Here is a 17,858-nt window from a genome sequence, read left to right on the forward strand (position 1 = left end):
TTTTATTTTTGCTGTTATCCTTACAAATGAATAAGTCTTGTAAATTTCTTATTCCGAATAAATGACTACTTACTTACTTACTTTACTTACTTCTTTGTTGTGTGAGCCACAGCTGTGGTGTTATTTCGAATCTTAATTGAAAATGTCTATATTGAATGATTTTTAAGAAGATATTGAGTGCAAAAAATGCAACCAACAACTCTGAAGTGTATTGATATGCTCTGTGGCAATTCTCCCTCAGACCAACGTCTACCTATTTAAAAGTTTCTACCAGTACCACCTAACCCTGAAGAACATACATAACATCGAAGGATAAAATAAGATAAATTTTAGGCAAATGTATAGGTCTGGTAAACTGAGCCACTTTGAGCCACCATTGTACATCCTTAATAGAAAATTCTGACAGAAAAAATCAAAACTCTCCATGGCCTACCTTAAGTCCTAGGTTGTTATCTCTTTCCAAAGACTTATATAATGTGACTTGCCATACTTCATGGCATTGAAGACAGAAATTAATGTTCCGATAATTCTTCAAACAAACCTGGGGTGAGGCATGCACAACAAGTCCTTACATTAGACTCCTTTTTTTTGACCCTTTCATTGATTAAGGCTATTGTCATCTGAGCAGAGTTTAACACAAACACTAAAAACTATGCATTGGGCAGACACTAGAACTGACTTGTTTGGATGTATATATAGTAAATCTTAAGCTGCTCAGAAATGAGACAGTAGCCCCAATGTTTCTTTGGCATGATTCACAAGTGTCAAGTTTCGAAAGAGCTTAGCTACTGCTAAAAACGTAAACAACAGAATTCATCTATTAGTTTTACGTCTTTCGGGACATGTTTGTAATTTTTAATGTATATAATCGTAATACAGTTTTAGTAATTCATTTTACTTGATGATGTAGTAATATGCAACGAAAAAGTTCGTATTTCAGTCAATTATAGCTAGCTAATATGTTCTGAAAGAATTTTGTTTTAATATGAATATGGAGTATATATATAAAACACGATCAAGGGGGCTGTAAGTCAACAAATATAATATGTATTGTAATACATTGTCACTAAGCTAAATGTGAACAAATATGTGGCTGTAATATATACATTTTCACTAACCTATATCCCTATAATAGCTTTGTGTACAGTCAGCACAGCGAACTCCGCCATCTTTAACGCAATCGCCGGACAAATATTTGATACTTAAAGTAATTAGTCACAACTACGGGGGGGGCAGAATATTCTAGGGGGGCAGAATATTCTACCACAACGGCACTTTTAAACTTATGCTAGCTTAGTCTTTTGAATTCCAATTCGAAAAATTGTTGACGTGACATGTTATTTGCCTGTCTGCTTTGTTATTACGTCCGCATTTGCGTTAACGCGTTAACTTTCGTTTTTCTTACTTAATGAAATAAACGCTCACACTTAGCTAGCTAGCTAGATTGGTTTCCGCAATATCAATTATTTCAATCCCTTTTCAGAGTATACAGTACACTCTAAAAAGAGATTGAAAGTACTACTTAAAATAACTACTTTTTCAGATTTGAGGCATTTACATTTGTTGCTTGATATCTCAACCTCGCCAAAGGATACATAAAAGTTCAATGTCAAACATTGTTTCGTATCACGTTAAAGTTCACTAAGCTAAAAAAAAATTAAGTCGTTGCATTTCTAACTGTTGTATTCTTTTTAGAAAACTTTAGCATAGTTTATTTTAATGTCTATGCGATGTTCGGTAAAGGCATTGTCAGTATTTTATTTCGATGAATTTTTTGCATCCCTCATTTTCCTCGTCATTTAGAACAAATAACAGTGATATTTAAGCTTCGTAGGGACGTGTTGTTCTCTTATCATTATGAACCAATTACGGCGACCACCACGAATTAGCATAAAAATTACATTATTCGCATTGGTGTGAACATGACGTGATGCTACAAATATCAGATCTTGTATCTAAAAAAGTCCATGAAGATAGTTATATCTTTCACACGACACAGCAGGAATGAGTAAGACCCGCCTGCTGGAGACTTAATTGTCGAGTCTCTTAAAGGTTCTGCTTTTGTGGAACTGTGTGGGACTGCATGAGTGGTGTGTTTTCCCTCAAATCATAAGGACTGCACAAAAAATATGGGCCTGTAATTAGTCGACAAGAAGAATAGATCATTTTTTGAATGTTTAGCTGTAGCTTATTAATACCATCCTATTACGTGATTATCTAAACAAATAGCTTTTGTGAAGATAACTACGCTCACTACATAACTTTATGGTAGTAACTATATAGAATTCCTTATTAAAAAAACATGGCAAAAATACCTGTGAACAAAAAGCAAATCAGCTAAAACGTCTAGTTGTGTGATTACATCTCAATTCTGTGTTGTTGTTTTTTTTAATGTAAACCTTATTGCAATTTTTTCTAGAGCCTAATTTATGATTAAATAGGCTAATATTCCTGCTGACTTGTCTCTCAATGCATAGGGAAATCACATAATTTCGACCTCCAAGTAATACGGACAATGCACGCTAAACATTTCCAGTTGATAAGACCTAGGAAAATTATAACACAGTTCCTCATCCACTGCCTGTCTGTGTTTAAGCACCATGCAATGTCTAAAATGTGCTGGTGATATGGGCGGTAACTTTATTTAGCTTGCTAAACTCTTTTTGTGTTTTCAGATATTATATATCTAAAGTAATGATATCCTTTAATACACATTTTTTATTTATAAAAAAATTTTATACGGAAATGGGCCTCAAAAGCCTCAAAATCTTAAGAAAATCCCCAGCTTTATGCTGAGATCTAAACTTCGAGACCTTGATACTAACATTACAGTTGCTAAATCACCATAATTTTAAAACACCACACAATCAAGTTTCTTTTTTTCACTCAAATATATAATTAAACAAGATTTTTCCCAAAAAATGTAGCAAAACAAAGAAAATAATGAAATAAAAATTACGAAAAAAATGAATAAAATTTGAGCCTATATTCAGGTATTTTACAAAGAAAAGCCTATATTTAGGTATTTTACTAAGAAAATTGAGCCTCAGGTCAAAAAAAGGTTTTTTTAAAAAAAAATCACGGATTAGAGTTTATGTTTTAAGCACATTAAATTTTGAAACACATGAAAAAAGGTGTTTGACACATTTTTTTACATATGAAAAGAAGGTGAAAGAGGACTACAATAATATCAGACAAAAGTATGCTCCATTTGGGTGATTGTGCAAGGTAAAGAGACTGGATCAGGTTATTACAAGATCATGTTATTAAAACAAGTTTATCTGATCAGGCAATACTACTCTATTGGGGTAAAGTGCTGTACTGCTTGGGAAAGAAGTCAAGTACTTATTTTATTTGTGTAATTGTGTACTTACTGTATCCTTGTGTTGTGCTATGATTCGATCAATTACTAAACCATACTATAGGCAATAGACATATAACGTATAATTATTTTTCTTTTACCTGCCTGATTGTACAAATGTTAGTTGGGAACAAAATGAATAATGTGTAATAAAGAGTAAAATATTTCTGCATGTGCTTTATTATGTCTACAACAAGAAACTGTGATGTAATTTCTCTTGCCACATCTGTAGGACTTACCAATCAAAATGTATATACATACTTCATGGCAAACGGGCATACAGCTTCACAGTTGTGAAGTTGAAAGCAAACATTTAAGAGGCGTGTGACAAGACAATGAGTACCATTTTGGCATAATTTTTCATGAGTTAATTTGCTTTTATAATATAATATGCACTGATTAAGTTTAAATGCAGAGCCAAAATCTAAATATTGGTCATAATCATTCTTTGGTTATGACCAAAATAAACATCATGCATTGTTACCTCAGTTTTATACGGCTAAACTCAAGATCAAGTTAATAAACACCACTACCTCAAAGTTTTATTGTGAAATTATTTTATGCATCATTTAGAGAATAGAATAAACAATTCAGAATAATGCCAGATTATTTAGGAGCAGACCAAAGAAAAGTACGAAAAGATGAGGAGAAAGAAGATAAACCAATTCAAGGTATATATTTTATCTATTGAATGTGCTCAGCATTCAGAATATGCCTAGCCTCCTTTATTTTTTGAGTGATTTAAAAACCCATCCATAATAGAGATGATATGGGTAATACAACGATATACTGTTACTGTGTATAGAATTTCCGTTTCGTTTTCCTTTCAATGTTTTTTCTTACTTTGTGAGCCATCATGAAGTTAATAATTTCATTTAAGAATAGCCTTATTTGCAAAAGTGTTTTATGGAAGTTCCAAAATTTAAATTTTAGAGAGGTTTGGACCGAAGAAGCACTGTTTTAATATGTTACAAAACAAAATGTAATTCAGCTTTATACTTTGTTTTTTGTTTTTTATTTATCAATCTCCTTTTTAGCATTAGACGAAGGTGACATAGCTGTTTTAAAGACATATGTAAGTTGTGTAATTGTTGTTAGTTTATGTTTAGTGCTATTTAACGTTAATCAAGCTAGTATTCAACATACAAACTTTAGGATAAATGCAAAATAGAACCCTGCAGTGTAAAAGACATAAAATTTAAGATAGGTGCAGATAAAAATTCGGCAACTTTCATAATAAAGCGCAAAAGCAATGGTAAATTTGCAAATTATTTTTGATTTTGTCGTCATTTTGCAAATTTTTAGTTTTAATCCACGCTTGGCCAACGTGCAATGATCTACACATGATTTAGCAAATGCTAACAAAAACTCACTTTTGTCTATTTACAGGTAACACCCAAAAGAAATTTTACTTCGGATTAGCATGGTTTTACTGTGTAAATGGAAATTTATTTCACTCTGGCATAATATGCGAAAAAAATTATAAATTATTATTTGTATAATATATATATATATATAAGAAATAATATAAAAAATCACAAGTTATGAAAATACAAAATTGAGAAAAAAAAATAGCAAATGCTAGCAAAAGATTTTGCACCAGCATAAAATAAAGATCATTTCACCACATTGACAATCTTACAATTTAAACAAACAAAAAATTTGGCTGGCATGAATTTTCAGGTCAGCATGAATTACCTTCCGGTACATGTAAATGACCCCTTTGTCATCCAATACTAGGAAACATAATATGCAAACAGATGAATGTATTATTATAATTGATATTTTAGGGTGCTGGTTCGTACAGCAAGTCAATTAAAACTGTAGAAGAGGATATCAAAAAAATCACAAAACGAGTAGACGAGCTGGCAGGTAACTTTGGAATTATTTTTATTGCTTTAGGTGTAAAAATTTTAAATTCTAATTTAAAATTTTTACAACTGCATTGTCTCTATGTAGGTATTAAAGAATCAGATACCGGACTTGCTCCGCCTGCGATGTGGGATTTAGCTGCTGATAAACAAACATTACATTCGGAACAGCCATTGCAGGTATGACGATCGTATCACAATGTAAAAATCAATATTTAAATGTTAAAACTGCCTCATTGGATAGGCATTGTTTGAAAATCTTCTGTTCTTTTAGGTTGCTCGTTGTACGAAAATAATAAATGCAGATTCTGATGACCCCAAATATATAATAAATGTTAAACAGTTTGCGAAATTTGTCGTCGACCTTGGTGATCAAGTAGCTCCTACTGATATTGAGGAAGGGATGAGAGTTGGTGTAGACAGAAACAAGTATCAGATTCATATTCCATTACCACCCAAGATTGATCCCACCGTCACCATGATGCAGGTAGGTTGAAAACAGGGAAAACACTTTTATCCTGGTCCTATGTTCTGGTCATCATCATCATTCTCGACTTAACGTCCGTTTTTCATGCTAGCATGGGTTGGACGGGGTATATCAATGACCCTCATCCAATCTGATCTAGACTGTGTTAGATCTAAACTCAACTTCCTCTGTATCAAGTCTGTCCTTATAACCTCCTGCCAAGTCTTTCTCGGTCTGCCTCTGGGCTTTGCCCCAGGAACTATCAAGTCTCTACACTTTCTTACCCAATTATCCTCCTCCATTATTTCCAAGTGCCCCAGTCAATGCAATCTTCTTATCTGGATAACATCTTTAATTCTACGGATACTTAGCCTGCTTCTTAGCTCATCTGAACTCTTTCTGACTCTCAGACTGGCATTACACATCCACCTAACCATTCTCATATCATTGCTTTCTAAACGGTCAAGATCTTCTTCGAATCTTGCAGTTAATACCAATATGTTTATTCTAAGTGTTTTACAAAATCCAAATCCAAATCCAAATCCAAAATCCACGAAATTAAGTCTGAATAAATTTTTAAATGATTACTTTATTTTTTCTTGTTTTTTCACGTATTGTTTTGGTTCTTGTTTGTTCAAAGTAAAAAAAAATGACATTTTCTTGGACTGTCCAAGAAAATGTCAAAAAAATTTTCTTTAAACTTGTTTTTATTAAAGATAAAAAGCACATCCACAAAATTAAATTACCCCCCCCCCCTAAAAAAAAAAATTGTGCCATTATGAAAGGATTCCAGCTCTAACGTTAATTATTTTTTCTTTGTTCATTGTTTCTACTATATGCTGCAATATGTATTTTTTTTGTTGTTGCTTGGTTCAGGTTGAAGAAAAACCAGATGTCACATATTCCGATGTTGGTGGCTGTAAAGAACAGATCGACAAATTACGCGAAGTTGTCGAAACTCCACTGCTACATGTAAGTCGGTATATTAAAACATATCTACAGAGGCTAAGTATTCAAAGGGATTTGACCATACCTCCAGGAAACTCCGAAAAGTTCCAATAATCACATTAGTTTTGGCATTGCAGGATTTTTTTTTAAAATAAAAAATCTTGGATAATACAACTTATCGATTTGTCGCACAAACAGTCTAGAAAATTAGTTAAATCAAATTATATTTTTCAGCCTGAACGTTTCGTAAATCTTGGTATCGACCCACCCAAAGGTGTTCTTTTATTTGGTCCACCTGGAACTGGCAAAACATTATGTGCACGTGCTGTGGCGAATCGAACGGATGCATGTTTTATTCGGGTGATTGGATCAGAACTTGTACAGAAATATGTTGGAGAGGTGAGCTTTATACTCACAATTTGCATTTTTGATAATAATTTTAACTTTGCTTTAACTTATGTTGTTAGTTAGTAAAATATTCATCTTTTTTTTGTTAGGGCGCCAGGATGGTTCGAGAATTGTTCGAAATGGCACGTAGCAAAAAAGCTTGTATTATATTTTTCGACGAAATCGACGCCGTTGGAGGTACGAGGTTTTGTAACGTCGTTGTAACTTGGGATATTTGGTTCTAGGCTTCGTAAACTCTAAACTAATACTGTCTCCTTCGTAGGTGCTCGATTTGATGATGGTGCTGGTGGTGACAATGAAGTACAGAGAACGATGTTGGAGTTAATTAATCAGCTAGATGGTTTCGACCCCAGGGGAAACATTAAAGTTCTCATGGCCACAAATAGGTAAGGAAATTTTGTTTATTCATGTAAGGTTTTGAAAACAAGTATGCCTCTTTCTAACCATTTTTATTTTATCTTTTTGGCCAGAGATCAATTTGAAGTTTGGTTACTTTAAAGCTACTTTTTTCACTGATAGGATTTAAAGTTAAAATACATTATGTTGAAGAATAAGGGGAATAGTTTTAGCTGTTTCCAAAATTTAAAAATTAATATCTGGTGAGGTAACTGTATACTGTACCGCAGCAGTACCATAGTAGTCATGGCCTGAAATACCATGGGTGCGTTTTAAAATTACTTTTGTTTTGTAAAAGTAATCATACTATCCGAAAATCCGGAGAAAACCAGTTTTAAAAGTTCCTGACAGAAAATATTGTTTAGGCTACTTGTTCCTGGGAATATTCAATCCATGTAAATATTTATTATATTTACTTTCAGGCTCTTTCAACGTTTCATTTAATTTACCAACATTTCTTGGAGACTACTTGCTTTTTTTATTGTTCTGGTTAACTTGTACTGTTGTGTACGTCTTTCTTTCCAACTAGTCTCGTCTTTTTGAATTGTGTGCTCACAGAATACTTTTTATGTTGCTCGTGTTAAGTAAAATCTGTTTGTTTTTAGACCTGATACTCTCGACCCTGCATTAACACGGCCTGGAAGACTTGATAGAAAAATTGAATTCTCTCTACCTGAACTTGAGGTAATAACTCTTAAACGTGACAGTATTATCCAGAATTTTACAGACAAAATAAAATGTTAAATTAATTCCTGTCTGCAGTTACTTTCAAGTATTTATGTATTATAATTTAAGTTGGGTTCCAGTACTAACCGTGACTATGCTGTTATTTGTTCAACAAAGTATGTCTGTCGCTTTTTTAGGGTCGTTCACATATATTTAAAATTCACGCTCGTTCAATGAGTGTCGAACGAGATATTCGTTACGAATTACTAGCTCGCTTATGTCCTAACAGTACAGGTAAAGAAGCTTGTTTTGTTTTTTTTATTATTTTTACAGTAGAAAGTGTGACCATGAGTGGCACAGTGGTCATCTCTTCCGAAAAATCTTAGAAATTGTATTCTTCTTCCATGATAACCCCAATTTTTAAATTTCTCAAAAAAATTCATAATATGGTTTCTTATTTTTTTGTCTGTCTGTCTGTCTGTCTGTCTGTCTGTCTGTCTGTCTGTCTGTCTGTCTTTCTGTCTGTCTGTCAAACAAAATGTTAACAGCAGTAGTAAGACACACTGAAAAACTGGAAAACACAACTATATTCACTATATCTTATAAGAATATACCACATATATTATCTAGCTGTGTTTATGGGTTATAGCAGTCTTTTAATTTTAGCTTGGTTAGCGCCTAACCAAATACAGGGTTTTAAGATTGGCCACACCTTCTAAAATCTCTTAAATAACATAATGAAAAAAATGGAAACTTTCTTAAGATCTTCTAAATGACTTGAAATTTGGACTTAAAAATATTGATTCCTCTTGACATGTCCTAAAAAACTTTTTTTGAATAGTAGCTACCTTTTCGTTATGAAGTTTTATGCGACAAAAAATTGAGCATATATACTTGTTTATCTTGCAATAGGACTGCTGAATTACATTAACATGATAACTACGATTTAAAAACGTTTTTCTGGCATTGAAATAAGGAAAGCTTGATTGGTAGTAATCTCATTTCCTTTCTAAAGTTTTAGCAAAGTTTTTCAAAATACGAAATGGTTTTTAAATATTTTTCGGTGTTTTCTTCTCAAATTTAACCTAAAAGTTTTAAATTCGTAGCCACCAAAATTATTTCTCCTGAAAAATCTTCTTCGAGGCAAAGAAAAAAAAAGACGCGTATTCTAGGAATAGATTTTTCTATTAAAAGTTTCTTGCTTCGTGCATGCAATAAAATGCCGAAGAGTTTAAGGTATTTTGAGAGAATTCAAGGGAAGGTGTTTTTTTTTTTTAATTTTCTATGGAGAAGTGTAGCTATTCGTACCGCTACATGTTGAAGCTGGTTTGTAATTTCAAACAATATTTTTTTGTGACTTCTTCTGCGTATGTGACGTGACGTGATATATAATATAAGTACTTATTCTTTTCAAGGTGCTGAGATTCGAAGTGTCTGTACTGAAGCTGGTATGTACGCTATAAGAGAAAGGAGAAAAGTAAGTGTAATGTTATGGTGTGAACTGAGTCTTATTCATTTTGTGTGCATGCTAAATTCTCGTCTCCGCAAATACTTACTAAAGGTCTCATTTACATTGACATTTTTTAGGTTGCAACAGAAAAAGATTTCTTAGACGCGATACAAAAAGTAATCAAAGCGTACGCGAAATTTAGTGCAACGCCGAAATACATGACTTACAATTAAAAGCTGTATGTTGGTGTTAGATGATCAACTTGTTTCTGGACTGTTTTTTTGTTTGTTTTTGTGGTTTCTATGGATACTATAAAAGAAACTTTTGTGAATTGTATACTGATGTCTTCTCTACTGCGCGTGAAAATCGCTCCCTAAGCGAAGTCTCGCGCCGTCTTTATTTATTTATTAGAAAAGCATGTAGCGGTGAACGGAAGAAGTATAACATGGAGAAGGATAGAAAAATACATCAATCTGTTTTAACCTTCTAGATATAAACAAACAAATAATTTCAAGAAGCAAAATAAGCCAGAATATAAACTTTTTTTCGGAATAACGGACAAATACATTCTCGTCACCAGAGTTCTTTGGGAATAAAACCTCAGGCTTATCTCAAAATGCTTTTCGGGTCAAGAATAGGACGAACAGAATTTTTGAGGCCTCTGTCCTATGGTTGCTACACAATGTTATTGTTACAAAGTTTAAAACGGTAACGTTTGTAATTTTACCTTCATGTTTATTCCAAACGAGTTATCTCAACGCAAATATTTTTCACGTGAAAAATAGCTGCATAAAATATTTATGAAGGAAAGCGGTTTGCTGAATAGGTTACGAATTATTTTCCCGTTTTGTTAAAGTTTTGAATCGGTAATTCTATCTACTCAATTATGCATAAATATTCGCAACGCTCGGGTAAATATCCCCTGTCCCTGGAGACCATTTTTTACAAAAGAGAATATCCCTCTGGGGTTTTGTTAATACTTCTCATATATAAATACTTGAGAATTTTATCAGGCGTTGGTTACAGAAACAAACTTTTACCGTTATTAGTGTTCTCGTAATTTTAAATAATAAACTGATCATTAGAAGTGTAAAATGATTGTTACATTATACATAAATAATGACAATAAATTGGAAAGTTGTTCAAGAAGATTTTTCTTTTACCGATTTCGAAATTTTAAGTACCCTAGGTTCAGGTGGCTTTGGGACGTGTTACGAAGCAAAATACAAAACCACTCACGTCTGCGTGAAAAAACTTGACCGTACATCCAAGAAGAAGGCCGCTACACAGAGTTTCCAAGCTGAAACCAAAGAAGAATTCTTTAACTTTAGCCATCCTAACATTGTAAAGCTTCTAGCAGCATCTCCAGCAAATTTATTGAGCACAGATGCTGTAGTCGCTGATCTTGTTATGGTGTTTGAATTTATTGAAGGAAGAAATTTGCAGTCACTATTAGACGATCACGAAGAAGACATTGGTGCATCAGAGATGTTAAGATTTGGACATGAAATTGCGTCAGCCCTGGATTACGTGAATGGCTTTCATATAGCTCACTTAGACTTGAAACCAGCGAATGTTATGGTCACTCCTGATGGGCTGTGCAAACTTGCTGACTTTGGGTGCTCGCAATACATAGAAGAAGATCCAGTTACTCCCACCAGGTCCTGTTTAACTGGGACATTTGCGTATAGGGCTCCTGAACTTTTGAGAGGTGGGTCGCCGTCTGCAAAATGTGATGTGTATGCCTTGGGTAGGTTATTTTAACGCCTAAAGATATTTAGCATCAGATTTGAAAAACAAAATTATTGGCCACATTAATTTGTGCTTTAAATATATTAAAAAACCCATTCTATATTTTCGAAATTAAATGTTGGCAAAACGACGCGAGCGGTACAAAAATGAACCAGGTTGACCAACAATATAAGGGCATATTGTAATAATATTTTAAAGCCGAGATAAGAGTTTCCATAAGCATACTGAGACTGATAAATATATCCTTACAAATCAAGGTTGTATTTTTTTTCAGGAATTTGTTTATGGCAATTTTGGAGTCGCGAATTTCCATTCTCTGGTATGCAACAACACGCTGTTATCTTTCGAGTCGTCAAATCCAACTTAAGACCAGAATTTAACAAGGATAAACCGATTGATCCTTCGTATAAAGATTTGACCACTCGTTGCTGGTCAGCTGATCCATGTGCACGTCCAAGTCTTCAAGAAGTGATGGAAACTTTGACCTTTATGAAGGATCCAACAGGTGAGAGAGGTCAAATCCTACTGTTTTGAGTAACGCTGTATTTGCTAGATAAAATTAGGTTTTACTTCTATAATAACCAACACAGGGATTTTGAAAGGGTGCTTCACGCAAGGATATCCCCTCCTTAACACGTCATTGCTGGGACAATATTTTCGCACCAGTACCTGTTTCAGGCGGTTTTGCATTCTCCGCTATAAGCTCGTGAGATTTTTGCACTTTAGCAGGAAATGCAGTCGAACGAAAACGAGCCTTCAAGATTTATTTTTTTTACTTGCGTTTTTAGATTTACACAGATGAAGAATTAAAGACACAAGACTTTTACATTGTTTTTATATATATATATATTTGAATTTTATTTATTTGTATAAATTCTATATTAATTGTATATATTTATTTATATAGAAATAGAAATTGTTAAATAAGAAAAAAATTGCAAAATAAAATAAATCTGTAAAATATTTAATAACTTGATTATTTTAAAAATTCCGGTTACTTTTTACGAGAATATTTTTACGTATTATTTTTATAAATATATCATTTTACCACACTTGTGATAAAAATATTTAAAATAAGCACTCTTTTTATCCCAATGTTGCTAGTTACAGCCTAAATGGCCAGTGTTTCGGACTTTAGCCTATAATATGATGAACAACTTCTGCATTCTCTCTGCGCTGTGTTAGGAATTTGTTAGTAGATTTTTTACTCCGGTACCTTTTTATAATAAATTATAATAAACTCAACAACGAACGCATTATAGCTGGTCTTCACCACTAACTATTCGGAATTCAAAAATTTAAAAATAACAACAAGATAGATCTGCTGTTCTGTACACGGACATTCAGTAAAAGTAAAATTAGTCAAAAAAATTGTTTTTTTTTTATGAAGATTTATCCCCAGTAGCGAGAACCTTGCCACTGAGATGTCTACCAAGGGATTGTGCCAACTCGGGGTTTCAACTTCACTAGATTCACCATGAACTCAGCACTAAGAAAATAGATTGCCTAGTCGGTTGTACATAGATGGTACATTTGGAATATTATAACTTGAAGAAATAAGAACATACAGGAATGTTATGGAGGACGAAGACGTATAAGCAATGAGCGATGCGGATTAAAAACAATTTATATAGTCAAATCGATCCATTTTTTGATGATAGATGTGGTGAGATATCGCTTTATTACAAGCTTTGATTTTAGTATTTCATACTTCTTGTTAGATAGGGCTTTTGGTTAAAGCATAGAACATGGGTTCCTTAGCATTTACTGTCAATGAGATATGACCATACTATCAAAACTGTTTATTATAAATGATTTTGATGCGTTGATCGATACAGAGAAATGTGGTACGATTTTCGTTCGAAGAAATTACGAATGCAAAAAACTTGTAAATCAAATTTTGAAATTTTTCGCATATTTAAATTACTTTTCGCTCAAACACTACAATCAATCATTTTGTTGGATTTTGCTATTTTTAGCTCCATGTTTGTTTCTATTCTGTTTATATATTATTTGTTGTGTACATCAACTTCCCAAAAATGGTAACATAATATCAACAACCAACATGACACATGTTGTGACAACATACCACAATAACAAAAACAAAAACACACTACCACAAAAACAAAATGGCGAATAAAATAGCAATAACAGCAACGAATCTAAACAACAAATAAGAAAGAGAAATAAAAGCTCGTTATAGAAACTGTTATGGTAAATTTGGGCGAACGCGGTTGATGAGTATTTAAGTATCTGAATCAGGTGGCTGCTGTTTTTTTTTCTGGAAGACAAACAACAACAAAAATATCTTTAAAGAAACGCTTGTCATTGTTTCGATTCCACTCCTCTCCTTAAATACAATTTACTAAAAGCCTTAAGTTAAATTTTATAATAACCCCACCCCCCCCCCCTCTCCCCCCTCCTTAACGGCTTTTCTTTGAAAAGGATTAATTCAAACTTAGTCTCAAACTGTTCCTCAAACCACTTTATTGCTCTCTTTCGTCTGATAACCTTTTCCGAGATTAGAAAATAAGAAAAAGCGAGAATATTCTTTTTTTTATTTCTGAGTTTTTTAATGTACATATGGTCAACCTCGTTCCCAGCGTCTTTTATCTCTTTTTTATACCAATACGGTCCCGGCGTCAGAAAAGATACAAGATTGCCTGGAGACGATGTTGTTATATACAATGATACATTGTCGATTGAGGTTGTAGAAGTATTTGTTTACTTGCGCTTTTCTTTTACTGTAAAAAGAAGATAAAACTCTTATCTCAGCCTAGTACCCAGGTGTATTACGATAACCCTCCGTAAACTTGCCGTGCGTATAATAGCGCATAATTATTTACCTGAATGATCTACACCTCAATCTGACGTTTAGATTTAGCCTCTCTCTTCCAATCCCCTCTTCTTCTGTAAACATCAAAGCCACAATTCAAAGCAGTCAATCCATAGTATCACAAGCACTCAAAGAGACTCTCTTGTGGAGCATGTAGACGACAGATTAGTTTCAACTACGGTAAAGGATTTTTCGTACCCTCAGATGCGAATTTAATGTTCACTCTTTAATTTGTGAGTCGCGCCTAACACACAAAAATTTACTAGTTTAATTGTGAAAGTTCGTGACGACACAGAAAACCTTTGTTTTAGTACATATGAGGGAGCTTTTAGCTTCATAAAAGTTTCTTTACGCGAAACTTATTGATCCTTCAGTAATCGCTATATTGTTTGGACCAACGACCTTCATACCTCTACAACCGGACACCACATGTCAGTAGCTTCTCTTTAACGTAATCTGAAGCAAGTGTGTGTTTATCAACTTCTATCAGACATTTGAGAGCACTTTAGTTTCGTGTTTATATTTGTGGGTAGTTTGTTGCAAATTCACCACTTTTTCTGTATCCTAAAATCCTAAAACATATTTACTTTAAAGCATAAAAATCAAGGTAAGAAATGGAATGAAGAAAAAACAGCAGAAAAAATTTTGTTTTTGTGATACGTTGAGGGTGTTGTGATTGGTTTGTTAGGGCGTGGCTGTAACATCCTGCAATAGACGCTTTCTGAAAAGTGCGAGAAATTATTTTTTGGAAGTACAGATCAGGTCATGGGAAATAGGAGGTACTGTTTGAAGAGAGTTCTTACAGCGAGACGTAAACAGTTGTTGAAGTGGAGAATACGAAAATATCTATTAAATTTCATTTTATCGATTTTCTTTCAATTGGGCTACTCCCTAACTCGTTAAAGGATTCTGGTTCATTAGAACAAGAGCGAAAATTTTGTGTCCTCTTTAGACATTTAATGGACTTGCGCTTTTAAAGTTCGTCCGGGACAAATGAAACTGTGCTGTTATCTAGGACGTGTCTGCTTTAGAAAGGTCTACTCTATCATTTTTATTATGTTCCAATTAAATTGGCCCTTTTTTCTCTTTATCAACAAATAACACAACAAAGTCAGTCACTTGGCTAGCAAACAATTTACTTGATTAAAAGAAGCCGAATAGCGTTAAAAGTCAAAGGCGTTTGCTAAATGACCATATTTAAATTATAAATTTAACCCCTTTATTTTTTTGGTAACAGTTTTCTCTTACTTTACACCCTTTATTGTAAGAACACAAGTTTAAGGTTTTGCCGAAAAGAACAAAAAAAGAACAGTTTAAGGCATCAATTAATTGTTTTCATAACTTAGAACAATCTGAATTAGAATTTTGACATAAAAAAAGAACATCCCTGGTTTTGAATTCTCTTTTAATAACCTCTCAAGCTAACTATAGCTTGTGGTCATTTCTTTTCCCTGACTTGATTGTCAATAAACACAAAAGAGCTTCCTTAGCAACAAAAAATATCTATTTGCAAGCAAACGCAAAAATTTTGCAGAAATTGTGTCAAAAGCATGTGATCTGCGACTTGAGTCTTGCAACAAAGTATTAATCAGTTTGCAGTCACAAATCTTTTAGTGTTGCTAATTTGATTGGTTCAGTGAAAAGGTGGATCATATGTTACCTTTATCCTTAAGAGTTCCGTCCCAATATAAAAAAAGGTCTTGTAGGGGAGGTTTCCTCGTGCAAAGGAGTAAACGAACTCGGTCACAACAACATTATTTTAAACATTCGCTGTGCAAAATCTTTACTTATTTATTTTATAATTTATTTATTTATTTTACCCAATCGTGTGAACTGTTTCTGCCAAACACAAATATTTACTGTGCAATACCTTCTGCTGCTGAGTTCACAATCCTAAGAACAAGACATGAAAACAGTCATTAAAATTTTTGAAACAGTGAAAACCATTTTAATCCTAAGTTTTTAAGTAGCTGAATAAGCAAACAAAATGAAATAAAACTTAAAAAACAAACATATTTATAAACATCGGAAGCTGTAATAACAAACTTATTATTACTATCTCTTTTAACAATTTGCTCAAAATAACAACCTTTGACTAGCTTCATACATCTCTCTTGTTCACACCACTTGTTTTGCTCTCATGCTTCGTCTAATGGCTATAGTGTCAAGTATAAATTATAAGCCCATAAAAATGTTTAAAAAAAATCACAGGTATGCCCTGAGTAAACTTGAAAAATAATTTCTAACAAAAAAATATTCAGCAGACCAAAATCCGACGACGCCGCTTTTTAAGTTTTAGGGAAACTTTATGAGGAGAAAGATTTGCTGTTCCCACTCTTTATTTTTCTTGTTCGTCGCTAAAATGCCTACTTAGAATTTTTAGTGTTTATGTTTTTAAAAGATATATGGACCACCCTCAGTACTTCTAAAGTTCTAAAAAAACACACAATAAAGTTTTTATGGTAAAAGATATTATTAATTTCGCAAAACATTATTTTACAAAAAAAGTATTCATATAAAACAAAGTTCTCTGTGTAAACGAAGGCTCGTTTCCATTATACTTTATTTTTCGCTATAGCGCGGAAATGGCACGAGTTTTTTATTTGGTAAGGCGTGCGCACTTAGACAAATCTTCAATTTTTTGTCAAATTGCGCACGCGCAACAAAAAACTCGGGAGCTTTTCGCGCTATAGCTAAAAAATGCAATCAAATGGAAACGACCCTTTAAGTAAGCCTAAAATTTCGTCCCGTAATGTGTAATCTCTACAAAGTCACCCTAATATTTTTCATAGTTGTATTTTTAACAAATCGCTAAAAAGCTATGGCTGGACTTAGTAAAACAATCCATTGCATTTCAACCCATTTTAAAAGTAAAACACACAAAAAAAAACAAGTAAATACTAAAAAAAATAAAAATGTCAAGAAATTCTTTCGGCCACGTGGACGTACAAACATCACAAGTGGGCTGGTAAAACGGGCAAACCGCAATATTCTTCATTGCGTATTTAAACTTCGCCCCCTCAAGATTAACAATGGATTTGTTTTAAAATAGAAACTCATTTTGCACACGCCCAAATCTTGAAATAAATGAATAAATTATTTTTAGCTAAAAGAGAGAGATATTTAACCCACACAATGGTCAACCACTTGAAGAACAAACTTAATTCATTTATTGCAAGGCGCAAATCATTTTTTTTTTTCATCGAATTGAATTAACTTTTAACTAAACTTTTTTTAGGCGCAGTGAACGTCCTCTGTGCGTCAGAAGTACACTCAAGAAAAATAAAATTGTACAAAATTTTCGTAAGTTTATCTTCTTTGCTTTTATCGAAGGATAAATATTGTATTGTTTATTGACCTCTGTACGACTGAGTCAGCCATATTTGAGGTTAGTATCTTAATTGTTAAAGTCACCAGATAAAAGAATAAGAAAAACCGCTTTCTTCCCCAGGGCTTTTTAAGAGTACTTTCACCATCTGTGGGGGTTTAAAGTCCGTGAATCACATACTGGTGGAGACTAGCACAATAAACGGAGTTTTTTATAAGAACAAGTAAATTTGGAGCTGAGCCTGGTAGTTTTTTTTGTTGTGTTTTTGAGATATTTTTTCGTTTTAATTGACCCTAAGAACCCTCCACCACAAAAATCTTTCAGACTCCACCTGGGATATTCAGTTTTCATCAAAATTTATTATTTCGTCTATTTT

At 33.3% G+C, this 17,858-nt stretch overlaps 2 protein-coding genes across 3 annotated transcripts; both read left to right on the forward strand.

Moving 5' to 3' along the window:
* Positions 1–3,897: 3,897 nt before the first annotated feature.
* Positions 3,898–9,902, forward strand: LOC130641421 (26S proteasome regulatory subunit 7). Its single transcript, XM_057448220.1, has 13 exons — positions 3,898–4,032; positions 4,399–4,436; positions 5,152–5,233; positions 5,321–5,412; positions 5,507–5,719; positions 6,575–6,670; positions 6,881–7,045; positions 7,144–7,231; positions 7,317–7,440; positions 8,056–8,134; positions 8,314–8,410; positions 9,532–9,593; positions 9,704–9,902. The coding sequence occupies exons 1-13, from the start codon at positions 3,960–3,962 to the stop codon at positions 9,797–9,799; spliced, it is 1,305 nt and encodes a 434-aa protein (XP_057304203.1). The 5' UTR covers positions 3,898–3,959; the 3' UTR covers positions 9,800–9,902.
* Positions 9,903–10,046: 144 nt separating this feature from the next.
* On the forward strand, positions 10,047–13,020 carry LOC130641422 (serine/threonine-protein kinase mos-like). Of its 2 annotated transcripts, none has more exons than XM_057448222.1 (3): positions 10,047–11,277; positions 11,593–11,823; positions 12,107–13,020. In XM_057448222.1, the coding sequence occupies exons 1-3, from the start codon at positions 10,686–10,688 to the stop codon at positions 12,118–12,120; spliced, it is 837 nt and encodes a 278-aa protein (XP_057304205.1). In that variant the 5' UTR covers positions 10,047–10,685; the 3' UTR covers positions 12,121–13,020. The 2 variants fall into 2 exon arrangements, with proteins under 2 accessions (XP_057304205.1, XP_057304204.1); XM_057448221.1 differs by having other exon boundaries at positions 10,047–11,316; positions 12,107–13,012.
* Positions 13,021–17,858: the final 4,838 nt, after the last annotated feature.

The sequence above is a fragment of the Hydractinia symbiolongicarpus genome, chromosome 4, assembly GCF_029227915.1.
Source record: "Hydractinia symbiolongicarpus strain clone_291-10 chromosome 4, HSymV2.1, whole genome shotgun sequence".
Taxonomy (NCBI): domain Eukaryota; kingdom Metazoa; phylum Cnidaria; class Hydrozoa; order Anthoathecata; family Hydractiniidae; genus Hydractinia; species Hydractinia symbiolongicarpus.